Source organism: Cucurbita moschata, unplaced genomic scaffold (genome assembly GCF_002738365.1).
Source record: "Cucurbita moschata cultivar Rifu unplaced genomic scaffold, Cmos_1.0 Cmo_Scf00023, whole genome shotgun sequence".
NCBI lineage: Eukaryota > Viridiplantae > Streptophyta > Magnoliopsida > Cucurbitales > Cucurbitaceae > Cucurbita > Cucurbita moschata.
Genome location: NW_019268539.1, coordinates 3557111 through 3584238, shown reverse-complemented (window position 1 = coordinate 3584238; position 27128 = coordinate 3557111). Strand labels below are relative to the sequence as shown.

General features: G+C 36.6%; 6 protein-coding genes and 1 pseudogene across 8 annotated transcripts in view; 3 read left to right on the top strand and 4 right to left on the bottom strand.

Moving 5' to 3' along the window:
• The window catches only part of LOC111460046, a 2895-nt gene extending 2309 nt beyond the window's left edge, over positions 1 to 586 (top strand). Inside the window, exon 3 of one of the 2 annotated variants that reach the window (XR_002713363.1) lies at positions 383 to 586. The gene's annotated coding sequence lies outside the window, so the exon portion shown is untranslated. The remainder of the gene's footprint in view (positions 1 to 382) is intronic. The other variant, XM_023103128.1, reaches the window with a different exon arrangement.
• A 502-nt stretch (positions 587 to 1088) lies between these two features.
• On the bottom strand, positions 1089 to 4037 carry LOC111459937 (transcription factor bHLH91-like). Of its 2 annotated transcripts, none has more exons than XM_023102988.1 (4): positions 3659 to 4037; positions 2532 to 3546; positions 1731 to 2156; positions 1089 to 1357 (listed from the first exon to the last, which is right to left on the bottom strand). In XM_023102988.1, the coding sequence occupies exons 2-4, from the start codon at positions 3528 to 3530 to the stop codon at positions 1229 to 1231; spliced, it is 1554 nt and encodes a 517-aa protein (XP_022958756.1). In that variant the 5' UTR covers positions 3531 to 3546; positions 3659 to 4037; the 3' UTR covers positions 1089 to 1228. The 2 variants fall into 2 exon arrangements, with proteins under 2 accessions (XP_022958756.1, XP_022958755.1); XM_023102987.1 differs by having other exon boundaries at positions 3663 to 4036.
• Positions 4038 to 5603: 1566 nt separating this feature from the next.
• On the bottom strand, positions 5604 to 7807 carry LOC111459972 (60S ribosomal protein L37a). The gene is made up of 5 exons (XM_023103047.1): positions 7717 to 7807; positions 6718 to 6757; positions 6144 to 6232; positions 5942 to 6024; positions 5604 to 5863 (listed from the first exon to the last, which is right to left on the bottom strand). The coding sequence occupies exons 1-5, from the start codon at positions 7717 to 7719 to the stop codon at positions 5800 to 5802; spliced, it is 279 nt and encodes a 92-aa protein (XP_022958815.1). The 5' UTR covers positions 7720 to 7807; the 3' UTR covers positions 5604 to 5799.
• A 1811-nt stretch (positions 7808 to 9618) lies between these two features.
• LOC111460338 lies at positions 9619 to 12459 on the bottom strand. The gene is made up of 3 exons (XM_023103567.1): positions 11062 to 12459; positions 10273 to 10537; positions 9619 to 10152 (listed from the first exon to the last, which is right to left on the bottom strand). Exons 1-3 carry the CDS (start codon positions 12147 to 12149, stop codon positions 9979 to 9981), a joined length of 1527 nt encoding a protein of 508 aa, XP_022959335.1. The 5' UTR covers positions 12150 to 12459; the 3' UTR covers positions 9619 to 9978.
• Positions 12460 to 14703: 2244 nt separating this feature from the next.
• On the bottom strand, positions 14704 to 18717 carry LOC111460291 (putative casein kinase II subunit beta-4). The gene is made up of 5 exons (XM_023103491.1): positions 18116 to 18717; positions 17493 to 17711; positions 16863 to 16972; positions 16623 to 16788; positions 14704 to 15332 (listed from the first exon to the last, which is right to left on the bottom strand). Exons 1-5 carry the CDS (start codon positions 18372 to 18374, stop codon positions 15196 to 15198), a joined length of 891 nt encoding a protein of 296 aa, XP_022959259.1. The 5' UTR covers positions 18375 to 18717; the 3' UTR covers positions 14704 to 15195.
• A 1216-nt stretch (positions 18718 to 19933) lies between these two features.
• Positions 19934 to 27020, top strand: LOC111460461 (annotated as a pseudogene).
• On the top strand, positions 23739 to 26967 carry LOC111460460 (cytochrome P450 714C2-like). Its single transcript, XM_023103731.1, has 5 exons — positions 23739 to 24077; positions 24148 to 24374; positions 25668 to 25909; positions 26032 to 26401; positions 26472 to 26967. The coding sequence occupies exons 1-5, from the start codon at positions 23792 to 23794 to the stop codon at positions 26895 to 26897; spliced, it is 1551 nt and encodes a 516-aa protein (XP_022959499.1). The 5' UTR covers positions 23739 to 23791; the 3' UTR covers positions 26898 to 26967.
• Positions 27021 to 27128: the final 108 nt, after the last annotated feature.

The window sequence follows — 27128 nt, the reverse complement described above, 5'->3', positions numbered from 1 at the left end:
TTTTTTTTTTTTTTTTTTTTTTTTTCCTTTTTTGGGGGAGAGAGGAGAGACATGGATGTAAAAACATGAGAGACTATTTTTTTTGTTTGATTTTGTTATCACAGTGGAGTGCCTATATGAGGATAGTTTAATTGGTTTAGTTATATCCTCTCGACCAAGAGGTCAGAAGTTTGAATCCTCTAATCCCACCGGTTGAATTCAGAAAGCTACTGCGATGGAATGAATGAACACAATTGTTGTTATTTGGAGAATATGACATGGGAATGTTGGAAAATGAGGAAAACTAAGAACTATGTATTTGCTGTTATTATATATTTTGTATGAAAAATGAATGAGTTCAGGTATGAACCTTTGAAATGAGCATTGGACTCTTGTGTTTCAGGTATAAAAGAATTACTGTGATATGTGTACGTATTCTACCACGAGGAATCCGGGTACGTTGGGCTATTCGAGCAAGTTTTTTAGTTAAAAGAATTATTCGCTTTCTAGATGGATGATACAATTGTAGACATGTTCTTTTGACCCATTCAGTCTGATTGGGACATGAATTTGAGACTTGGTCGAGAATCTCTCTGTTAAGGCTGAAGTATTGAAGCATAACTGTGTCTTGTGAAAATTTTGGTTGATGCAATCAAACAGACGTAACAAAGGGTAAAGGAAGAGAGAACCGAGCCCAACCCAATATTTTATAGCGTAGATTTGATCTAAAAAATGTCTCAATCTAACTGAAGTTTAATCGCTCCAAAACATATTGAGTAATATATTCGGGTATTAGATGTTACCAGAGCATGTTTGCTTTGATCAAGACTTGCAAAGTCTTGAGGCACATACCATTCTTCAGCGGGAACATGTAATTACGTCTGTTTTTCTTTGAAAAAATATTCTCGTTATCTATATCTAAATAACAAAGCATTAGTCGTATAATGATTTTAAGTAATCTATTTACAAATCATAAGTTATCTAGAAGCTTAATAAGCTTATTGACAAACAAAAACAGAACAAAGACTTTATTATTGCATAAATTAGATTCAATTCTCTCACCTCATGTGTATAGTGTATAGATGATGAACTAAAAAAAACCAGAACTGTTGAAATAAAGAGAAGCTTTATTAGAGATAAGTGGTAGTGGGACCAACTGTATTAAGTAATAGAAACTAATTAAGATTAGAAATTAGAAAACAATTAGGGTTTAGGGTTTAGGGTTTGATGAGAAGAAGAAGAACACTAATTAATAGGTATTGGTGTGTGGAGTGATGGATGTGTTGGCGGTGTTGTTGGTGTTGTTGTACTGTCTGTCCACTGCCTCCATAACCTTGTTGGCTATGGCACTTGCATACACTGATGAACCTTCATATATCTGATCAATTCCAAACACTTTTACATTATTATTATTATTATTATTTACTCCCTCAATTAGGAATAACTAAAATAAATCAGGGTTGTTTTAAAAATATTCATAAGTAATAATCTTCACAAAAATCTCAAAAACTAATACCCAGGAACAAATCTAATAGAATGTTAGATGAATATTAAAATCAGATAATTTGAAATCGAAATCGGGTGGCATTGTTCATCAGTAGACCACTTCATGACCCAATTTATCGTCCAACATCTAACGGATTTCTACTTTGAAGTCAATTTCTACTTTAAAGTCAATTTTAAGACGTTTATGAAATGTCATTCAAAAAATGAACCGGAAGAAAAGGAAAAAGTTTTGGTTTGGGACGAACCTTGGTATTGAACAAGAAGCTGTAGTAATCGCCAATGTGGCCGCCGGCGACATGGTGAAGATCAAGCTGAAGATCGTCAAGCAATTTAGAGACAAGCAACAAGCAGTTGAGTTTGCGCTGCACAAGCTTTATGGTGACTTCATCGTCAACAATTCTCACATCAACTTCAGTGTCTTTGGTCTTTCTCTGCAGCCATGAGCTCCTCAAGTTGTAGCTTTGATCCTCACCGCCATCTCCCACAGCACCTGTCTTTGCATTTGAGCTCTCCACATCCCATGCGCCGCCGTCTTCCTCCGCCGTCCGGTGCCTCTTGCTCCTCTCTCTGCTGCATCTCTTCTTCTCCACCAGTAGTTTCAGCTCCTTCACTTCTCTCAGAAGCTCTTTTATGTAATTTATGGCGTCTCCCACAATTGATGCCCTATCAGTCTGGTGTTTGGTTTAAGATCCAACAACAACAAAAATGGTAGGTTAAAGAGAGAGAGAGGAAGAGAGAGCTCGATTTTATCAATACCCAGAAAGGAATTTTCAATAAAACAGTGAATCTTCAGTCTAGATTGTTGTTTAAGATTCAAGGAAGGAACATTAATGGCGGATTAGAGAGATAAAGCTTGATTAAGCCACACCCAGAAATCAAATTAAAGTCCAAAAATAGTATACTCAAGAACAGTCTACAAGTTTTTAGTTCAAGATCAAAGAAGGATAATCATAATCATAATCATAATAATGGCAGTTCAAGAATTAAAACAGCTTGATTCAGCCATACCCAGAAAGGAAATCGAAGTTAATGGGAGATGGAAAAACCTTAGTAGGGCTTGGAACCAAACTCCTGAGAGCTTTATATTTGTCATTCAATTGAACTCTTCTTTGGCGTTCAGTGGCAAAATGTTTGGTCATTTTCCCATCTCTCCCTTTTCCAATGCAATCCGCCATATCCCTACTGAACTCCAAAACTCCACTTCCATCGCCGTCTTCATAAACTCCGGCAGTTCCTTCTCTCTCCATTATCTCCCCCTCCGGGAACAGACTCCCTCCCCGACCTCTGGAGCTAGCCGCCGGCAGACCGTATCCATGAGGAAGAGAGTGAAACAGCTCCCTGAACAGCGGCGGCTGTGGTGGCAGATTCAGGTGGAACAGAGGGTCGTAGAGTATTGAAAGCGAAGTCGATGATGGGTTGCTACCGTCGCCGGCGGGAAGGTCTGCAAGAAACCCCCCCATGGCGGAGGAGTGGAGGTTGGAGATGGTGTTGTTGGAGAAGGAGATGGAAGAGTTGTTGGAGCATCTAGCAGCTGGCATGTTGAAGAAGTTTAAGAGGTCCGGAGCTTGAGTATAGGCAGCCGCCATGGCGGAATCTGAAAACTGATGATCTTGAGATTGAATCAGATGGTGATTAAACCCCATTTCTTGAATTTGCGACCCAACCCAAGCGGATTGATCAAGACAAACCATCCGATTCGAATCAGAACTTACTTCTTGACCAAAACTAGGGTTCATGTTACAGTTATCAAACCCCACCCCCTGCTGCTGAAACTCGAGTTCCATGGCGTCGCCGCCGCCGCCGCTGCGGTGGTGGTGGTGGTAAGAAATCTCCTCCATGGAAAGATTGAGATTATTGTCATCAAAATTGGCATGGGTGTCTTGACCACCGGCGACTATGAGTGGAGGAGGAGGAGGAAACGAAGGCAAAGCGGGAATATGCGCCATTGTTTGAGGAAAGCCATTTTGAGAAGCATCTGGTACAACAGGTGGTGTAGGTTCAGCTGACATGGAATTGGGATCGGAACAGGCAGTTTCTTCATACATTTTTGTCGTACGAAAACTGTGATTCCGGCATTAAAGCAAATGTTAGAAAAAGGAAAGAAACAAAGATGTCAGAGAAAAGAAAAGGCCTCTAAAAAAGACGAAACCAGAAAAGAAAGAAAAACCATAACCTATTTTCTCTGAAGCAAAACAGAAAAGAAAGCTATGGAATGGAGGTCTTCGATTCACATCAGCCGATCACAAATCTGAAGAAGAAGAAGAAGAAGAAGAAGAAGAAGAAGCTTGAAGAAGGTTCACTCAGCGTTGTTTCCTCCATGGAAGCTGACTGTAAAGATCATGAGAGAGAGTTTGAAAGATCAAGAAGAAGAAGAAGAAGAAGAAGAAGAAGAAGAAGAAGAAGAAGGAAGTGGGAATGGTTGCTTGTTTTGTAAGGAAAACTGAGTGTCGTTAGAAAGAGAGAGAGAGTTTGTTAGAGAGAGAGAGATTCCAGTAGGTGTGGGGCCCACTCATAATCTCCGTATTTTTTCTGATACATAGCTGCGTGATCTGTACTGTTACTCTACCCCTTCCCTTTTCTTTCTCTTTTCCCTCGCTTTTTCCACTTTAATTACCATTATGCCATTCACTCTTTTTTTTTTTTTTTTAAGAATAATATATTTTTTTTCTTAATAAATGACTCGTTCTAAATAATTAAGAAATACTTAAAGAAATTTATAATTACTATCTATACCAACAAAATGTATTTGCTTTTTGGTGGCTCAATCATTAAAATTTCAATGTGTTTATTTGACCAATTCTATGTTGCTTGATCTTCTAAAACATACTAGAATTACTTGTACTTGTTTGTGTGATAGTTCACTTTTAAAACAACTTCAAACGAGGAAGTAAACCATAGATACATAAGAATCTTCCGTCAGTTCAATTGAGCTAAATATTTTTTGAAGACAATATGTAAAATTACTATTGTACCCTCTAACGTGAACTTAATAAGGCTGCTTCCAAGTGATTTTTTTTTTTTTTTTTGTTTTATCAACAAAATAAACCTTAACACAATTTAACTAGTTTAAGAATGTATTAATGAAAAGATTAGATATTGTAAAAACACCGAAGGGATTAATTGAGGTGGTAAGGGGTAAATGTGGAAATATGAAAAAGGAAGTACGAGCAAAGGTGGGGGCGGTGCAGTTGCTGGTAGAAAATAACAAATAGTTTTTTTTTTTTTTAATTTTATTTAAAAAAAGAAATCATTAAGTGGGGCCCACAATGGGTTAGTCCATGCAATCAGCCAATCCAAACTAACCCATTACCAAAATGCAACTGTTTTGTTACCCTTTCCCACCCCCTTTTTTTCTCTTTCCTAATAATATAAATAAATACATTTAAATTTTACCAAAATCTTAATATTTACCCTCAAAATTATTACATTCTATCAATTTACCCTCTAAACTTAATACTAAAATTCGGACTCCAATAGGCAAATATTTCAAATTTTTACCTTGACGTACAAATTTAAACATAAAAGAACATAAAAACGTCAATAAATTTACAAATTTCAATAGAATTTAGGTTTTTTTTTACCAAGCCTAATAAATTAAATAACAAGAAAAACACATAATCTAAATAAAATTATTAAAAAAAAAATTGAAATTATATAGACGAAAAAATGGGAGAGGGTACGGTAATAAAATAAATTGAGGGGGAGATGAGACAGATATGGGAAAGGAATAATAATAATATAATAAGAGGAGACGTAAGAAGTGTACACAGGTTGAATTGAATCGAGTCTAGAAAGGTTCTTTGGTTCACAAACCCAACTTCACTCGACCCATTCATCAAGTTTGTTCATTTTTTTTAGATCAAAACTAAAATCTCATCAAATTCAAAAGAAAATACAACAAAATCAATTCAAAATTGAATCAAATTGAGAAATTGTACCTGCTAGACAAGTCTTCAGAAAGTATAATTTTAAACCAATTAATAGGCCCCCAGAATTGACGACCGGAGGATTCTGCAACAAGGACTAAATGATCATAACACTACATGAATAACAACCATTTCAGTTTCAATATTATATGGAGAATTTCTAGCTTATAATACTAATAAACTAAAATTCAAATTTTAAAACAAATATCCCACATTCATTATCATCAAATCAAGATTCCACAAACTGATTCATTTCTCAACTTCTGTTTGAAGATAGAAGATACAAATTCGGCAAAAATATATGGAAATTAAAAACAACTCGAGAACCTCAACAACATTACTCCGTGCGATCTCATAGATAGATAGAATGATATATTTAGGATTGGATTTAGCTCTCCGTCTGCTCCCTCAACCTTCTAATGGTACTCCTCACAGTGACGGCACTAGCAGTACTGTCATTCACAAACATAATTAAAACATTGAAGAATATGATGGGAAAAATATTGAGAGAGCGATTCAGATATGCTTACTTCAACGTGTAAGCGCCTCCTGCTTTCACTTTACCACAATCTTTGCAACCCCATATTCCGACAGCCTTTCTCTTCACAGCATACTGAAAGGATACACGAATATTGCTCAAGTATTTCATATCCATAGCTTCATATAAGCTTTTAGTTATCATAACAGCAGGGGACTCAGAGTCATATAGAGAAGGTTTTAACGCTGTTGTACCTTTCCGCAAAACTCGCAGAAGTACTTGCTGTGCTGACTTACTTCCATCTTCTTAATTTGCTTCCTCAAACTAGCACCATAACGAGTACCTGCAATCAAGAAAGTAGTAAAAATCCTTCAGCATTTCAGTACGAAAATTGAAACCTGAAATGGTGTAATAAGAAAATTTGAATCGCTACACAATTCTAGGGTCATGCTACATTGTTCCAGGTCCCAATATCCATCTAAAATCTACTCTAAGGGTAGTTATGAAAGGTTTAGTGACATATAAACTTTTGAAAAACTAAAGGTGTTTTTAAGACAATGGGTAAAGTTGTTTTTTATAGTTTCGCATTTTTTTTGGTGTGAGAGTGGGGATGGGGGAAGTTCTCAGCTAGCAGACAACAAAAATGCTTGATGAACAATGACATAAATTCCAGACCAGTTAAGAAGTATATATCTATCAGAGCAAACATCAGAATATTCTCCTCCATAAAGATTTTTATCTAAGTCATTAAATCCTATACATATTCCCACTTCCTAAATTTTTCCATTCAATCATATCTTGGGAACAAAGAACGACAGTAGCACATACCATACTTGCCAACGATCCCAGCCTTCTTGGTTCTCTTTGTCTACAACATCATAAAAAGATGGGAGAGTCATGCATCCAACCATCATGAACAAAAAGAAGAATTGATAAAAAAGATGGAAAGAATTTTAAGGCGAGACTTTTATGTACCAAATTAAGAGTTAAAGACATCAAAATGAAAAAATTCAAAACATCGGCCAACACCCTGATTAACTAGCCAATGTTTTTTTAGTACAACGTGAGCGGAAAATTTAAACCTCAGACCTTTCGGTAAAAAAATACATACTTTGTGTCAATTAAGCTATGCTTGTTATGGCATTTAGCGTAGCTATACAAAGTTAACAATCAATCTTTGGCATCTGGTTCGAAAGGAGAATAAGCAATTGTCTTACAGATAGATTCTAAACTCAGCATAATTATCTCATTCATCTTCCCTACCTAACAACCAGCAATAACTAAATGAATTGAAAAGATTATTGCAATTAGTTTAAATTTTATTACAAAGTAAAACTATACCAAAAAAAAATTCAAAATGTAGGACGGAGTTGATCTTGTTGGATTTCCAAACAGAACTTGCAAAAGAATGCTATTCTATATCAAATAGCTAAGTTCGTATGCATTAAAAATAACAATATTCTACTCGCCGAAGCTTCATATCTCATATCCTGAATATCACAATAATGCCGGACACAAACATCTAAACAACGATACTGCATTCTTATTCAGAACACCGATAAAACACGAAAAGTATCGAAATCATTAACCACGTTCATGAAATCTTACATTAACCTAATCTCTTCAAATTCCCCGGTAAATTAACAGAGAGACAATAACTCGATCGCTCAACAAAAATACATCGTTAAATGTCAAAAAGATGTCATTACGAAATACCTAATCAATTTCGACTTACGAATATACGAAAACAATCTCAAGGGATTCTCGAATTACAAACATGAATAAAAACATATAAACCAAAATATGAGAAGCAGGCAATGGGATTACCATTTTGTCGAATTAGCAGGAGAGAGCAGAAACCCTATAAATGTTCAACACTTCCCTGCGCGGCTGAACAAAGGTTATGGTGGTTTGCTGCTTTTATACGTGTGGCAAAATGGAACCTAGAAATGAAAGCCCAATAGGCCCAATAGGCCCATATTTATTTTATCTCATTAAATTGTATAATTTTCATTTGGTCCTTATCTTTCAGAATATTATATTTTTATCCCTAAATCTTTTATGAATTTATTCTAGAGATTCATAAAGATCGAGTTATTTCTCTAAATTGTATAATTTTCATTTTTTTTGTTATTTTTATCATTTTTGAAAATAAATTTCACGAGTTTTGCGTTTTATGATTTAATAATTAATATACAAAAAAAACTTAAAATTAGTAATAACAAAAATTAATTACAACATAAACATAATTTAATATAAGACATTCCTTAATTAATTATTAATTAATTTACGAATGTCATTTATTTTTTAGATTAGTTTAATTTAAATGATAGAATTAAGACAATACTTTCAAAATGATTTAGAGATTACTTGGAAGTTAAGTTTGAAGGCAAAGCAACAAGAAAAATCATGCTTTTTTTTTTTTTTTAAATCCTTTTCTACAATAACATAAAATTCATAATTTAATTAAACTTCTAAATTAATAATGTTTGTAAATAGATTTTATTATTCATAATTACAAATATTACAAATTTCTTAAACTGATCTTATTAATTTAAACCCATGATTTTATAAATATTAATTTAAAAAACAACAACTAATTTATTATATCGAACAAATTTTATATAAATTATTATCATTAGCTTACAAAATTGGCATTTTTATATAAATTATTAATTACGTTAAATTTACCCATTTTTAATTTAATGCAGTAGAAGATCCGTGAATAAATTCTCAACTACTAACGGTTAATTACTTCATCCTTCACAAGTCACATTATCTTTACCATATATAAAACAGTTATTAGTTGACAGCAACAGAGTGTCCTGCCCAACAACCTTTTTTTTTTCAAGAAAAGAAAAAAACAGATTCCAAAACCAAGCTTTTACAAGCTAAACCATCCAAACCCAGAAAAAAACTAACCGATGACCATTGTTCGGGCCAAAAAACCTAATTGATGAACATAGTTCAAACCGATGAACAAACCTAATTGATGAACATAGTTCAAACCGATGAACCTGATTCGATTCAGCTTGGTTAGTTTTTTCAGTTTGGACTTGTCCTAAGCAAATATAAATAGGGCGAAATGAAAAAAGAAATCCAATCAAGTGGACATCAAATCAAGACTAAGTTCACGGGCTTAGATTGGAGAGGTTATCCAAGGAGACTGCTATAATGCGGCTGACAGTTATGCACCGATGGATACATAGGAGAAAACGCCTCAAGTTTATATCAACGGTTATTAGGGAGAATGCAAATTTATGGTGACCACATCGGTTGGAGAGGAAAACAAAACATTAGAAACCTCTCCCTAGCATGTCATTTTTAAAACCTTAGAGGAAGCCCAAAAGGGAAACCTCTAAGAGGACAACATCTACTAGCGGTGGACTTGGGCCATTACAAATGATACCAGAACTGAAAACTAAGTGATGTGCCAACAACTCGAAGGGGGGTGGATTATGAGATCTCACATTGATTGGGGAGGAGAACGAAACATTCTTTACAAGGGTGCAGAAACCTCTCCCTAGCAGACATGTTTTAAAAACTTTAAGAGGAAACTCGAAAAGAAAAGTCGAAAAAGGACAGTATATAGCCGTAGGTTTGAGTCACTACATTTATCCAACCATTATTATACGACAGCACAGACAGCACAGATAATGGGTCGAGTTGCGAGCAAAGTGGCAGATATATATACTTTATTGGCTACGTATAGACAATTTTATGGAAGTGAAGAAGAACAAGACCAATAAATTCAAATACAACATGGCTTTGGGGATGAGAATTTCATCCACACTTCCATCAGTAATTTCATTCACATAATCTTACCTTCCTTTCTTCCATCTTTACAAAAATGGAACAAAATGCAAAATTAGTTTACATATCAATACTTTATCTTCTCTTTCTCTCCCCATTAGATAATGTTAATGCAGAGAAATCCTAGCTATTTCGGCCCCTATTCGGTTTCCCGTATCAAATCCTTCCTCTTAACGCATGAGCTAAATAGTACGGCGTGAGAAAAAATGAAACCGAGCAGAAATCGAACGAACCTTCCTACGAAGTTATCGCCTGATGAACTGCTGTTGCAGAGACTCAAACAACTGAAGTATTGTCGTTGTTTCTGCCGCGTTGCATTTGCTTTTGTACTGCTTTGACTGCAGCTACTCTAGCTGCATTGGCTGCTCTATTTGCCGCTGCTACTGCCCGGTTCACCCTTTCGTCCACTTTACCGACATCGTAGGCTTTCTGAGCTGCTCGTCTTGCTTCCTGTAGACAATGCAAATAGCAAACAATCAGAAAACCATCTCCATTGAAAGAACGATGGAAGAAAGCTGAACGACGCACAACGACTCAAAACCGTTCATGTAGCTATAAGAGGGACTTTACCTGCACTGCATTCAGTACTTTGGAATGATAGACTGCAACAGCAGATACAGGATAAGTAGAGTTTTGAGTGCTAGGAATGTCAAGAACTCCATTCTGCCAGTGACCGGATTGAGTTTCGCCATTTCTATACGTATACATTCCGAGTCCTTGACGTCTGCCTTCGTGCCATGCTCCCTCATATCGGTGTCCATTATTAGCAAATTGATATACCCCAAATCCGTGCATTTTGTCCGCAAAATATTCTCCAGCATACGTGTCCCCGTTTCTAGAAATTTTACAAAAACAATTCGAAATGAAAAGGGAAATTTTACGAAAAAGATAATACCGATGCGAAAAAGAAATGGTATCCAATCCAACAACATCAGGAAGATTATGCTCAACGAGTAAAATCTTCAATACTATTAAAAGAACTAGGATTTACAGAATAAACCAAATGAGTCAATGTAATTCAGCCAATGACCAATCTTTGGACAAACTATCTAAAAGAACAAATGCATAGATTTTAGCAAATCAAAGCCACAGCAAACCCCTCGAGGGAGTCCCACATTGGCTAATTAAGGGAATGATCGTGGGTTTATAAGTAGGGAATACATCTCCATTGACCCGAGGCATTTTGGGAAAATCAAAAACAAAACCATGAGAGCTTATGCTCAAAGTGGACAATATCATAACATTGTAGAGCGTCGTGATTCCTAACCAGCAATGCATAATTTCATAAACAGTTATGACAGAACAAAAAGAAAAACAGCAGTTTTAGCTAGAAATCTTCATAAAAACACATTTAGCTACCTGAAATGGTAATGACCAAGCCCATGTTTGACACCCCATTTGAATTCCCCGACGAATCGGCTTCCATCGTCACAAGTATGAACTCCACGTCCATGGCTCTGCCCATTGGACCATTCTCCCGCATAAACATCTCCAGTGTAAAACCTATACATCCCAAAACCATGGCGTAGCCCCAGCAGGTACTGCCCACGGTACCGGCTTCCTCTAGCCCATGTCTCAACTCCATATCCATCGTATTTCCCATCAACCCAATCTCCTTCATATCTACCACTCATATAATAGTAATAAACTCCACTGCCTGAACACTTCCCCTTATGAAACTCCCCCTCATAAACATCGCCATCGCTGTAGACCTGAACCCAACAGCCTGAATTCAATCTCTTCTCTGATTTTGATCGAGACCCAATTGACCACAAAACCGGAAGATGCGCTCTAGAATTTGAAGACGAGGAAATGAGCTTAACAGGGAAAGAGCGGGCGAGGAACAAGCGTATCGAGGGAAGCCGAGGAAGAGCGAGATTAAGAGAAAACAAAAGAGCAGCAGAGAACGCAAAAGCCGAGAGGAAATCAAGGAAAAACAAATGAGTTGGATGAGAAACTAAGAAATAGAAAAACGGAAGAGAAAACAAAAGAATCAACCGTAAATGAACACGAAGCCGACGAAGCTGCTTGAGGCGGCGGAGCAAACGGAAAGCGGCACTCCGAACAGCCAAAGAGACGGAGAAGAAGGAAGGGTTGAGGGAATTGAATTGAGGAGTGGAAGGAAGACGGTAGAGAGTTGGGGATTTAGTGAGAGACGAGTGATTATGGGTCAAGAGAGGTCTCTTATAAGGCGCATTCGAAGAAGAAGACGACGGCGATGGCGCAATTGGGTCATGATGAGAAGGAGTTTCGATTAGAATCTGAGGAGTGGTGAAAGAAAGAAAAGATCGGTGGGATTGATTATGCGACGACGACGACGACGGCGGCGGATGTTTTTGATGAATTGTGATTGAAGATGGGAAAAGAAGAGGAGGGGACGGATTGAAATCGGAAGAGACGCCGCTGCTTTCTTTTCCGATCTGAACTTCCGATTTCTTCTGATGCATTACATAAGAAGTAAACTCAATCGGAAGAAACAAACGAACAAAAACAAGAACAAGAATCAAAATCGAAAATCAAAAAAACCAAAATCAGAAAAAATCAAATTCTCCCCTGACGAAACCTTCAGTCTCTTGAACTTCAAATCCAAGACTCAAATCCTTGTTGCTCTTGTTCTTGTTCTTGCGAGAAGCTTATGGTTTGGCGTTAAAATCTTCGAATTCAGCGGAGAAAACTCGATGGTGCGGTTCTCCAAGCACCCAGATAGAGAGAGAAACGAGAGGGAATAAAGAAGGAGCGGTGTTCGCTTACAATTTATGGTACAATTCAATTTTGATCAATTCGAAACCCCAAAAAAGCAATTCTGCTAAGGAAGGCAACCTGCTCTTTTACCAAAATACCCCCCTACTTTCTTTTAAATTACTATAATACCCCCTACTTTCTTTTAAATTACTATAATACCCCTGTTTCTATGCCTTGTTATTAATTATCTGCACGGGTCTATGCCCTCGAATGGAATCATTTCTTTCATACGGGTAAAATTAATTTTTATTAATATAATTTTAACCACAAAAATTATTATTATATGATAAAATCTAATATTTAAATTTAAATAATTAATTTTTACAATCTTTTTAATTAAAAATATAATAATTAATTGTCTTGGTGTCTCTTAGCTTATTAATTAATTAATGGAATATTCCTCGAGATTATATTTTCAAGAAATTAAATTTTTGTACGTATTAAATTACACATACTTCGTAATTATTGACCCGTATTGGACCAATAATTTTATTTATTTATTTATTTGAAGTACTGCTCAAGTCTACTACTAGCAGATATTATCGACTCTGTCTCGTTACTTATAGTTATATGGCTCAAAGGTTTGAAACACGTCTACTAGAAAGAGGTTTCGGCAATCTTAGTAGTTGGAGAGGGAAACAAAGCCTTCGTTATGAGTGCGTGGAAACTTCTCCCTAACATATACGTTTTAAAACCGTGAGACTAACGACGATACGTAACGGGACAATATCTACTAGCGGTGGGCACAGGCTATTACAAATGGTATCATGGTTAGACATAGGGTGGTGTGCCAGCAACCGAAAGAGGGTGAGTATGTGCGGTCCCACCAAGGATGTGGAAATCTCTCCCTAGTAAACACAGACTGACAACGATACGTAACGAGCTAAAATGGACAATATGTTTTAGTGGTGGTCTCATACTATTAAACTATACATAATTTAACGCCAATGTTTCAATCAATTTGATCGTTTGCTTAATGTACTAAAAACATAGTCAAATTTTGTTAACGAGAAATTTATATATTATTATTTAACGAGTATATTGGTGGCATTTTTTAAATTGTTTAAATGATATTAAATTAATAAATTAATAAAATGGGGAAATTGATGCAATATATGACTAAGCTCACAATTTTGACTAAAAAATTTCAACCCTTTGAAATCTTCAAACCATTTAAATGATGTAAATGAACCAACCACTTAATTTTAATGACTTTGATATGTTTGAGAATGAAACCCATCTTAAATTTATCGAATTAATACAAATATTTATGAACTATAAAGTTGGTTTTTATTATAACCCGAACTTAAAAAAGAATAATTTTTATGTTTTACAATTTTCAGTTTTCTGTCAATTTTCTTTTTAATTAATAAATTTATCTTTGATTTTTTTTTTTTTTTTTTTTTTACAGCGAAGAATATAATGAAATTTTCTTTATGCAGAAATAATAAAAAGTCAAAGAGCATTCTAAAATACAGCTACTTTAGAACATTCAAGATTCAAATAAATCAAATACGTATAATTAGTTTTTTTTTTTTTTTAATTATTTATTCAGTCGGTTCCCAAAATTATTTCCATTCAATTTTAATATAATCAAAAGAATCAATTCTCCAAAAAGAAATTAAAAAGATTAACATATACAAATCAAATAAATCCAATTATTTATAGAAATAAACTTTTATAAAATTGAAACAAATTTAGTAAACTACTCAAAATTGAGAATTTATTTATTTATTATTATTTTTTTTTTTACAGAAATAATTTCTGTTATTTGAAATGTTTTATTATTTGCATCTTTTGAAAAATGGTCTCTGCAAAGACAAATCCAGTATGCACAAATTTCTATTAGAAGACCCAGAATTTGTATTTATTTTCTAATACCTAATATTAAACATTTGTAATATTTTTAAGCTTAATTTTCAAAAACCAAACCGATACCAATTTAGACCCGAAACGTTCTTGAAAAATAAATAACAATTTTAATTATTTCAAAACTGAACAAAAGAACCATCGAACAGGAGATTACATTCATAATTATAATCCTAAAAAGCTCCAAAGAAATAATATATGGACAATACATAAGCAATTCAACTTCATAATCAAAGAATACCTAGAAACTAATCACATTAAAAAAATCATAATCAAATCAAACCAAAAGGGAAGGCTATGGAACACATGTAAATAACTCGGAATATTCAAATATTAAGTGCAAAGAAAAAAAAAACCCTATTTTAAAAAAAATAAAAGTAAAAACCAGAATTTGAGAAGCTCAAACTTTGCTAAAACCATGAACCAAACATCTGTTAAGCAGTCTACAAGGAAGAGATGGCATTCTTATTACAACTCAGAAATGGTGGGGTAAGGGGCACAAGACTAACNGGAGTAAAAAAAAAAAAAAAAAAAAAAAACGAAGTACAAGGACTTAACAGCAAATAATTTGATTATCAACCCATAAAGAGAAATAAACTTACAAACGCCATTTTAATTCATGAAACGACAATAAGAAGAAAAGAAGACATGTTCAGCTACTATGACGACTTTGCATTTGTGAACATTTTTTCTTTAATGATGCTTTTTTGAGACTTTGAACAACTGCTTTTTACCTTGATAGTTAGGAGGACCATGAGGAGTAATAAGCACATATCAACCGCGTTGCGAAGGTATTAGAAGAGTATTGCGCCAGTCAGCGCAGAATCTGAAGATGGATGAATATCGAAGATCTCGACCCAACGTGCAGCTTAGCTTTCCAACTCAATCATGCTTTTTGTGAAGCTTGAACCCGAAAACTCTGGGAACATAGCCCTGTGTGGCTTTTTGTGGCTTCAGGTGTCCGTATGTCATCAAAAACAAGTGCGGGAATGTCGTTCCAAAATACGCTCCATCGATATCTTAGATCAAGTGAAGGAAACTAGAGGTGTGCACTAACACTTCATCAAGCAAAGCAATAACAATTGCATGAATGTTTCATAAAAGGATTGATGTAGCAAGCATTCAAATGCAAAGGTAATAAGAATAAGAGAACTTGATTCAGAGCATCAACCACCACTTGATTCCACAACCATTACTGAAATAGAGAAGCCAAAGACTAGCATGTAGTAAAAAATGGAAACACGTCCATACCCAGCCCCTTCGTAAGGGGACTTATAAATATGATCCATTTATATCTACAGCCAATTGAATATCCAAGATGACAACTCTAACTAAACAGCACATATCAAGGATCGGGACAACTTTAGAAGAAAACAACATTCAAGTGAAAGGCACTACTCCATCTGCACTTTTGATAGATTCATTACTTGTGTGCTCTTCCTAAACGCATTTTCGGTGATTACAGAATTTCCGAAGGCACTGGACACCCACCCAAAATGATTCCAAACCCACCCTTATTCTCTAAATATCAAGAAAAGCAAAACTTGCAGAGAATCTTAGACTGACTGCAGAATTACCGTCACACTCGATAAACCAAGAAACATGGCAAATGGCCATCGTTTATCTATTAATAATAAAAGCATGCCCTTCATGAGATTGTAGAACCAAACATGATCGAGCATCTTTCGTGTATGAATCAATTGAGAATGCAACGACTATAATCATGCAGCAAGGTAGGACATCCTTTGCAATGGTTCTACTGTACTACTTACGAATCATCTGAACCTTTAGACAGCTTATGTGAACAGAGACAAATATTAACTATTAACTAATGGTCTACACATCACCAACTAAAGACTATCAAGCCATGAACCAACTTTTAAAACTGCTTGAACGGTCGATCATAACAATATATCAAATTGAGACTCAATTATTTTCTTTTCAAAACATGAACTCGGCTTCTAATCACAGAAAAGAATCCTTGTGAAAAAAAAAAAAAAAACACTAGAAGAATAGTATAACCAAATATTATCTTAATTTGCAATAAGAAAAACATTAGCATTACACCAAAATTATTGAAGTTAACAAACGCTTTATGAAAAAAAAAAAAAAAAACAAAATTAAGCACGGCAAAAATCAATCTCGTTAAAAAAAAAAAAACAAGTTAGGTCAAGCTTCACTTTGAATTCAATAACAAGCATGCAGACGTGCAGCAAAGAATCAAAATAATTATATATGAGAATAAAGTTACAACAGAAAGGGAAAAAGTAGGCAGAAGGACAAGACATCATAGATTGTAAAAAGGATACTGCCTTGATACTTTGAACGAGGGTAATATATGTCTTCACATTTTGGGCAGTATATCTTTACAGTGCTCGAACGAGGAATATCCGACTGACCCACTGGAAGGCATGGTTGTCCACAGCAGTACACTCTTGGGCACCTTCCAAAGTCATAGTTTTTATACTTCTCCAGCTGTATTTTTTCTAGTTAGCAATTTAAACATTGGGGGAAAATAAGTAATTAAGGATTTCCTTATAAGAAATTACCATTGCAGATATTCCTTTGCCAGTTAGAATGTATCTAACATGAATAAGACCATACAGCATCTCAGCAGCCGACTCAACTAGTTCATTCTGTTCTTCGGTGAACATGTCACCTGTGCAGAGCCATACACAGAAAATAGGTCAAATACATCACGGGAAACAGCAAAATGCACGTCAATGAAAAAAAGACGTGCACAAAGAAGAACAAAAATGGGAAGTATGAACTATGAAGTAGTACTGTTCTTCTAAAGAAGGAAGAGGCGGCTTGCTAATATGTCGAAAGGTATATGTCCTTAGGCCCCCTTTATACTGTTAAAAAAGGGTATACTAAAAAAAAGTTTCTCACTGTTTATAATGGAAGACTAATTAGCTAACGATTATTGAACTACGCAGGAAACAAGGAAAAAATAAGTAAGAAATTCACTAACGATTCAAAAATCAACCAATTAGTAAAGAAAATACATTCAAAGGAACTAGGCTTCCTAAAAATGGATTGTAATGTCTTCCAAAAATCGATCAATGGAAAACTCAGCCAAGACATCCGATCTACGAGGCAGCGATATACATTCTTACAACACAAAAGGAAGAACAAAAAAAGAAAACAAAATTCAGCGTGGGACAAGAAAATCTCACCGTGAGAAGATTCAACATCCAAAATGAGATCAAGTGCATAGTCGTAGTATGGAACTTGACTACTCAAGCCACAAAGATTGAAATCATCTTGTATGTACTCGTCGTCAACTTCACAAAAGAATTCATTTCCCCTCAAATTGCAAAACCACGAAATCCATGATGTATCATCTCCGTCTGAACCACTGACATCTGATTCTTCGCTGTCTGTTTCAGATTCCTCTGCCATTAATGAAAATTTGTTAGATACAAAAAAACTAAAGAAACAAAATGACGAAGAAGAAGAAGAAGAAGAAGACAAACTGAAGCAATAATATCACTGGAGGAAAAAATGCGGCCATAGAAGCCGAGTACCACTCTATCATTGGACAACACTCGATGGCAAAAATCAAAAGTAAGAACGTTCATATAGCAAAATGCAACTCCCGGTTCATTTCATTTCAATGTGCAGTTTTCAAAACACAGAACAGAGACATTAAACGACTCAGATCAAGACTAAAACAAAATTAGAGCTTAAAGCTTTCCAAAATTTCCAAGCGTATAGCCAAAATTCATCTGAAGAACACACGAATTAACAACTCAAAAACAATACAAAACTAACAAGAAAAGAAGAAAACAACACTAACCATCGGAACATTTATTCTTGGATAGAGACGAAGAACGATGATCAAGCTGCGGTTTACCAGCCGAAGTCGAGGGCACAGAGACCCTCTCCTTCTCCTTACTATGAAGACCTCTTGAAGTAGATGGAGAGGTTTTCTCCAGGTGCTTATCGAGAGCATCGTTGATACGCTTCCGATCCAAGGTACCACCTACGATCTCCGATTTCGAAGAACCACCAATCCCTCCTCCTCCTCCTCCTCCTCCTCCTCGATCCCTATACATGTCTTCAACGAATCAAAGCTCGTAAATTCAAATTCAACCAAAAGAAGAACTCGGCGGTGGAGGCGAATCCTGGATTGGGGAGCAAGAAGACAGGGAGATTAGGGGTTTGATTTAGGCGCGGAAATCAGAGGAAGTGATTTGGATTAGGGAATAGCGAAGGAAACGGAGAAGAAATGAAGGTGAAAAAATGGAGGAGAAAGGGGGAAGAAATGAAGAACAGTAGGGTTTGATGGAGAAGATCGAAAGAGAGGTCTAGGGTTTCAAGAAGTGGAAGAGAACAGTTTGCTTGCCCTTCACTTTCTCTCTCTTCTCCTCTCTTTCTGAGAGAAAAAATGAATGAAAAACAAATAGTATGGTAAAATGGTTGCTTCATTAAAAAAACACCAGAATTTCAGACCAAAAATTATTGTATTATTCATTATTATTTACTATTATTATTATTATTATTATTTAGTTTTTAGTTTTAAATGAGCGAGGAATAAAGTTTTAAATGAAATATCTTTTCTTTAAATAAAAAATAGGTTAGGTCGGTGGTGTTCTTTTTAATTATATTTTTTTAAAAAATTATTATTATTATTTATATTTTAAATATTTTTATACCCATTTAAAATTTTAATTTTATATCTAACAATTTTGTTAAGGATGAATTTGAAAAAAATAAGTCACACGAAGGCTTGAGAGTGAAGCAGTCTCGAGCTCGAGTGGACCCCCCAAGGCCAACTAGGGCAATCAATATCTTTTAGTCAACCTACGTAATCCACGGTCTGATTAGATTGGTAAGATTAAACCAAGGGCTTGAAGCCTAAATGACCACGTAAGAGATCAAGCCTGAGGCGACCTGTTTTTCCATTGGGCACATTTTAATTATCCATGGTCTGGTTAGATTGATAAGATCAAACCAAGGGCTTGAAGCCCAAATGGCCACCCATCGAAGAGGTTGAGCCTGAGGCGATCTGTTTTTCCATTGGGCACGTTCTAAATGCCATTGGACACATTCTAATTATCCACTGTTTGGTTAGATCGGTAAGATCAAACAAGTGCTTGAAGCCCAAAGAGGTCGAGCTTGAGGCGGCCTGTTTTTTCATTGGTCACATTCTAATTATCCACAGTCTGGTTTGTAAGATCAAACCAAGGGCTTGAAGCCCAAATGGCCACCTATCAAAGAGGTCGAGCCTAAGTCGACCTGTTTTTCTATTGGGCATGTTCTAAATGCACTTCCAATCCAAGATGATCTTAGGGAACTTGGTTTGACCTATTTTGGCCAACCCTAGCTTGCTAGGTTAGATTGTTTCGTATTTGAAGCAGAGTTTATGTGGCAAACAATAATACTGCGCGTTAATATTCGTCTTAAAACTCTTTCATTATTGTTCATCGAAAATTAGTTATAATTATTTATGGGAAATGTTAGAGAAAGTTACCTAAAATAAAATAAAAATTAAAACAAAACATTTGGTAAGTTTATTATATCTATTTATTAGTAAAGTCATTCACTCTCCATATAATTATTGCGCCCGCTTGCCAAATTCGGAGCTCATTCGAAATTTAAAGAGCCAAAATCAGAGCTCGAACCAGGTCCAACAATGGCGGCGACGATGCTACTCTCTCTGGTGGCGCTTCTTTTCTTCTTCATTTTTCTTCACCTTCTCGAATCGTTCTTATGGAAGCCGGAGAGACTAAGAGCGAAGCTCCGTAGACAAGGAATCGGCGGTCCTTCGCCGTCTTTCCTCATCGGAAACGTCTCTGAAATCAAGAAAATCGGAGCCCTAACTTCGGCGGCGAAGAACACGGAAGCTCATTCGATTGCGCATGGTTGGGCTTCGAATCCGTTCCCGCATTTGGAGCAGTGACGGAATCGATACGGTAATCGATTTTGAATTTCGAAGGTTTTTGTTTGATTTGTTTGTTGACTGATTCTGTTTAGGATTTTAGGGCTGAATTTCGTGTTTTCGAGTGGGACGATTCAGACGCTGTGCGTAACGGAAATAGAGATGGTGAAGGAAATCAGTACGTCGACGTCGTTGAGTTTGGGGAAGCCTGATCACTTGTGGAAGGATCGTGGGCCGTTATTGGGCTTGGGTATTTTGTCAGCAAGTGGCCCAACTTGGGTCTTTCAAAGGAAGATCATTGCTCCTCAACTCTACCATGATAAAGTCTAAGGTATAATGGGAATTCTTATAAATCTTCCATTCGACAAAAATTGCTTGGCTGGTTAATTTGCGATCCACTCCTTAGGGGCCTAGTGTTCTCGCTGGCTAGCCACGCCCCTCTTGGAGGGGCATGTATGTTCGTTCCCCTCTCTAACCGATGTAGGTTCTCAAAATCCACCCTTAGAGGCTTGGTGTCAAGTCTGATGGTGAAATGCACGAACTCCATGCTAAGATTATGGGAAGCAAAGGTTGAAAATGATGGAGGACAATCGGAAATCAACGTCGATGAATATTTTAGAGCTTGTCGTTTGATGTTATCTCGAAGGCCTATTTCGGAAGCAATTATTCCAAAGGGAAAGAGATATTCCAAAGAATTAGAGCTCTTCAAGTTATTATGTCCAAAGAAAACATTGGTATCCCAGGTTTGAGATACAAGTTCTTAATATGCATCACAGCTTCTATGGATGTTTGTCAAATTGAAGCTCAACTAGCTAAGACATATATACTCGATCGAAAGATCAGATGTTTAACTAACTTTTCATCTTACAGGTACGTCCCCACCAAAAACAATAGAGACGTAAGTAAGTAAAGGAAATCGAGTCATTAGTTTTAAAAGTGGTAAATGAACGAATCGAGAGTTGTTCGCACGAGCAAGTCTTGTTGCAGAAGATTCTCGAGGGTGCGAAAAGTCTCAACGAAGATGACAACTCGTTGAATATAACTCGGGACAAGTTCATTGTCGATAACTGCAAAAATATATACTTTGCTGGTCAAGAGACAACGACAATAACAACATCATGGTGCTTGATGTTACTAGCAACACATCCAAATTGGCAAGCTCGTGTTCGTTCGGAGGTGCTTCAATGTTGTCAAGATCGGCCAATCGATGCAGATACCGTTAAGAACATGAAGACGGTATTCCTCCTATGATGGCCTACTAACGTCAAAACTCTAAATTACAATTCTAATTTATGGTTGTTTGTAGCTGACAATGGTGATACATGAGACACTGAGGCTCTTTCCAGCGGGACCTCTTGTCACAAGACAAGCAACATTACGGTTCCGAAAGGCATAAACATTCAAATCCCGATCTCAATCCTGCATCAAGACGCTCTTCTCTGGGGACCTGATGCGCACTTATTCAATCCAAATAGGTTCAACAATGGCATCCTTAACGCTTGCAAGAATCCTTATGCTTACCTGCCATTCGGGATCGGCCCGCATGTGTGTGCCGGGCAACATTTTGCAATGGTCGAAGTGAAAGTGATAGTGAGCCTTGTTCTATCAAGGTTTGAGTTTACTCTTTCGCCTTCTTACAAGCATTCCCCTGCCTACACATTGGTTATGGAGCCTGAAAATGGAGTCCTTCTCAATGTAAGGAAGCTATGAATTTTCTCTTCATTACTTTTGGAATATGTGACCAAATAAAAAGTCAAATATGTAAGCTTAATTTATTGTTGACTTCTCTAAATGAATAAAATCAATCATTATTTTATATCATATCGGGATGAAAGATCCTCAATTTCAATGTCTTTATCGGCCTGAGTTGAGTTAGATTTTTTTTTTCTAAGTTGGTTTGTGTTGAGATTTAGAAAATCGAAAACTTGGTTTGGTTGGTTCGTGAGTTGACATTTTTTGGTCGGGTTAACCTTAAAAATAGGGTTACAATCTAACTTAACCTACTTTTAAAAATATTAAGAATATTTAACATTTATAATAATTAGCGATAATTGGATAAATAAAACTTTTTAAATAATTAAAAAAAGACCACGGACAACCTAACCCAACTCCGAAATAGAGTATTATGTTAGGTTGGTTTAACCAACACGAAATTTTTGATTGGTCTAGACAAATTTTGGGAGCCAGGCCACAAATTTTATTAAACTTATATCTAATAAAATTGTTAGAGATGAATTTGAAAAAGGAAGCTATAGAGAGAGGCTTGAGAGTGAAGCAGTCTCGAGTTTAAATGCACCCAAGACCAATTAGGACAACCCACTTAATCTACGGTCTAATTAGGTTGTGGGAAGACCAAACTAAGGGCTTGAAGCCCAAACGGTCACCTATCGAAAGGTCAAGCCTTAAGCGACATGTTTTTCCATTGGGTATGTTCTAAATCCGCTTCCCATCGAAGATAATCTTAGAGGACCTAGTTTAACCTATTTTGATCAACCCTAGTTTGCTGCAATTTATTGTTCCGTATTTGACTTAAGTATCAAAGTTTAGGTGACAAACAACAATAGTGAGCGTTAATGATTCGTCTAAAAACTTTCGTCATCCACAATTAGTTTTAATTATTTATGGGAAAGGTCAGATGAGATATTCCATAAACCTATAAAAGTTACATAAAGAAGTAAAATCATCCAATTTTAATTTTTAAAAAATATATTGATAATAGAAACAATTAATATACTGTTTTAAAATTACATTTTTAACTTTTTACAAATTATCCCTCTAAGTAATTTATTTGGACTAATAAGCCCACAGGCCCACAATTCATGATGTTTGGACTACTAAGCCCACAGGCCCAAAATTCATGAAGTTGGAGTCCAAAACAATAAACTTTACAGTTTCTTATAAATATTATTATTTATATATCAAACTAAATTAATCGACAGTAATAAAATTTGTTTTTTTTTAAGAAATTTGGTACTACATTAAATTATATATATATATATATATATATAGTAATCAAATTTGTTTTTTCTTTAAGAAATTACTTTGGTATTACATTAAATTATATATATATATATATATATTTTGTGTTTACATTGTATAATAAAAATTAAATGTTTATTATATTTATACAATAGCAATCTTAAATTAAGTAGAAAACTTTAGTCAATTAAAATTTATAAACGCTAAAATATCATTTAATTTTACATTTTATTTAAAAATACTCTTAAACTTTGTATTTTGTCAGTAATTTTTTTAAATTTTATTTTAAGTAAAGAGCACTAACACTTTTTATTTTTATTTTTTTTATTTTATGGTTATTTTTTAAATAAAATATTTATAAAAAATTTGTAAATATATTTTGTATGAATTTATTCAATTTTATTAAAAGAATTAACATTCTTATCCATTCAATCTCTATATAATTACTACGACGACGTATTCTTGACAAAAAAGACAAAACACAATTAAAACAAAGAGCCAAAATTCTGTTTTAACAATTTCGAAGTGTAACCCATGCGCCGGCTTGCCAAATTCGGAGTTCATTGGACATTTAAAGATCCAAAATCAGAGCTCGAACCAGGTCTCTCTCTAATGGCGGCGGCGGCGGCGATGGTACTCTCTCTGGCGGTGCTTCTTTTCTTCTTCATTTTTTTTCACCTTCTCGAATCCTTATTATGGAAGCCGGAAAGGCTAAGAGCGAAGCTCCGTAAGCAAGGAATCGGCGGTCCTTCGCCGTCATTCCTCATCGGAAACGTCCCTGAAATCAAGAAAATCCGAGCGCTAACTTCGGCGGCGAAGAACACGGAAGCTAATTCGATTACGCATGGTTGGGCTTCGAACCTGTTCCCGCATTTGGAGCAGTGGCGGAATCGATACGGTAATCGATTTAGAATCTGGAAGGTTTTTGTTTGATTTGTTTGTTGTTTGATTCTGTTTGGAGATTTTAGGGCTGAACTTCGCGTTCTCGAGCGGGACGATTCAGACACTGTGCGTAACGGAGATGGAGATGGTGAAGGAAATCAGTACGTCGACGTCGTTGAGTTTGGGGAAGCCTGATCACTTGCGGAAGGATCTTGGGCCGTTATTGGGCTTGGGTATTTTGTCAGCTAGTGGCCCAACTTGGGTTTTTCAAAGGAAGATCATTGCTCCTCAACTCTACCATGATAAAGTCAAGGTATAATGGGAATTCTAATAAATCTTCCATTCAACAAAAATAACTTGGCTTCAACTTGGTATAATTTGCCATCCACTCCTTAGGGCCTAGTCTTCTCCAGCTACGCATGACTTGGAGCGGCATGTATGTTCGTTCCCCTTCTCAGCTAAGGTGGAATCACACCATCTACTCCTTGAGGCCAGCGTTCTCATTGGCTAGCCATGCATGCCTTGGAGGGGCATCTAAGTTTGTTTCCTTCTCCAACCGATATGAGATCTCACAATCCATCTCTTAGGGACCCAGCGTCCTCGTTGGCTAGCCATGTATGCCTTGGAGGGGGCATGTATGTTCGTTCCCCTTCTCAGCCAAGGTGGGATCTCACAATCTACCCCTTGGAACCAGCGTCCTCATTGGCTAGTCATGCATGCCTTGGAGGGGCATGTATGTTCGTTCCCCTCCTCAGCTCAGGTGGGATCTCACGATCTACCCCTTGGGTCAGCGTCTTCATTGGCTAGCCATGCATGCCTTGGAGGGGCATGTATGTTCGTTCCCCTCTCCAACCGATATGGATCTCACAATCCATCTCTTAGAGACCCAGGGGGCATGTATGTTCGTTCCCCTCTCCAACCGATATGGATCTCACAATCCATCTCTTAGAGACCCAGCGTTCATGTATGTTCGTTCCCCTCTCCAACCGATATGGATCTCACAATCCATCTCTTAGAGACCCAGCGTTCTCGTTGGCTAGCCATACATGCCTTAGAGGGGGCATGTATGTTCGTTCCCCTCTCCAACCGATATGGATCTCACAATCCATCTCTTAGAGACCCAGGGGGCATGTATGTTCGTTCCCCTCTCCAACCGATATGGATCTCACAATCCATCTCTTAGAGACCCAGCGTTCATGTATGTTCGTTCCCCTCTCCAACCGATATGGATCTCACAATCCATCTCTTAGAGACCCAGCGTTCTCGTTGGCTAGCCATACATGCCTTAGAGGGGGCATGTATGTTCGTTCCCCTCTCCAACCAACGTGGGATCTCATAATCCATCTCTTAGGGGCCTAGCGTCCTCGTTGGCTAGCCATGGATGCCTTGGAGAGGGCATGTATGTTCATTCCCATCTCCAATCGATGTGGGATCTCACAATCCCCCTTAAAGACCTGATGTCCTTGGTTAGCTATGCATGCTTTTTTTAGGGGGCATGTATTCAATGGTGTATTCAATGGCGTGTACATGAACTTATAGGTGTGTTTGTGTTGGGGGCTGTTAATGGGAATGTTTTACTCAATTTGGGAAAATCTTGAATTTCCAGGGCATGACAAGTCTGATGGTGGAATGCACGAACTCCATGGTAAGACTATGGGAAGCAAAGGTTGAGAATGATGGAGGACAATCCGAAATAAACGTTGATGGATATTTTCGAACCATGTCTTCCGATATTATCTCGAAGGCCTGTTTTGGAAGCGATTATTCCAAAGGGAAAGAGATATTCCAAAAAATTAGAGCTCTTCAAGTTATCATGTCCAAAGAAAGCGTCGGTATCCCAGGTTTGAGGTACTAGTTCGTAATATGCATTTGTTTTAAGAACTGTGAATGTGTCAAATCGGAGCTCAACTAGTTAAGACATATATACTCGATTGAAAGGTCAACTGTTCGATTAACTTTTCTTCTTACAGGTACTTCCCCACCAAAAAAAATAGAGAAGTTCGGAAGTTAGAGAAGGAAATCAAGTCATCAATTTTAAAAGTGGTAAATGAACGAATCGAGAGCCGTTCACACGAGCAAGACTTGTTGCAAAAGATTCTCGAGAGTGCGAAAAGTCTCAACGAAGATGACAAGTCGTTGAAAATAACTCGAGACAAGTTCATTGTCGATAACTGCAAAAATATATACTTTGCTGGTCAAGAGACGACGGCCATAACAGCATCATGGTGCTTGATGTTACTAGCAGCACATCCGGATTGGCAAGCTCGTGTTCGTTCGGAGGTGCTTCAATGTTGTCGAGATCGGCCTATCGATGCAGATACTGTTAAGAACATGAAGACGGTATTCCTCCTATGATTGTCTACTAACGTCAAAACTCTAAATTACAATTCTAATTTACGGTTGTTTGCAGCTGACAATGGTGATACATGAGACACTAAGGCTCTTTCCACCCGTACTTCTTGTCACAAGACAAACATTAGAAGACATAAGATTCAAAAACGTTACGGTTCCGAAAGGCGTAAACGTTCAAATCCCAATCTTAATCCTACACCAAGACGCTCATCTCTGGGGACCTGATGCGCACTTATTCAATCCAAATAGGTTCAGCAATGGCATCCTTAACGCTTGCAAGAATCCTTATGCTTACCTGCCGTTCGGGATCGGCCCGCACGTGTGTGCCGGGCAACACTTTGCAATGGTCGAACTGAAAGTGATAGTGAGCCTTGTTCTATCAAGGTTTGAGTTTACTCTTTCACCTTCTTACAAGCATTCCCCTGCCTTCACATTGGTTATGGAGCCTGAAAATGGAGTCCTTCTCAATGTAAGGAAGCTATGAACTTTCTCTTCGTTACTTTTGGAATATGGGATGAAATAAAGGGGTATTTTAGTCTTTATATTTTCGAATATAGTTCTCATGTACGTAAAAATTAGTTTATTTGTATGTAAGTGTATTTTAGTCCTTATATTTTCAAATATGTAGTTCTCCGGATATTTTAGTCTTTATATTTTCAAATGGTAAGTAAAAGCTTAGTTTATTTCGATGTAGGGGTATTTTAGTCTTTATATT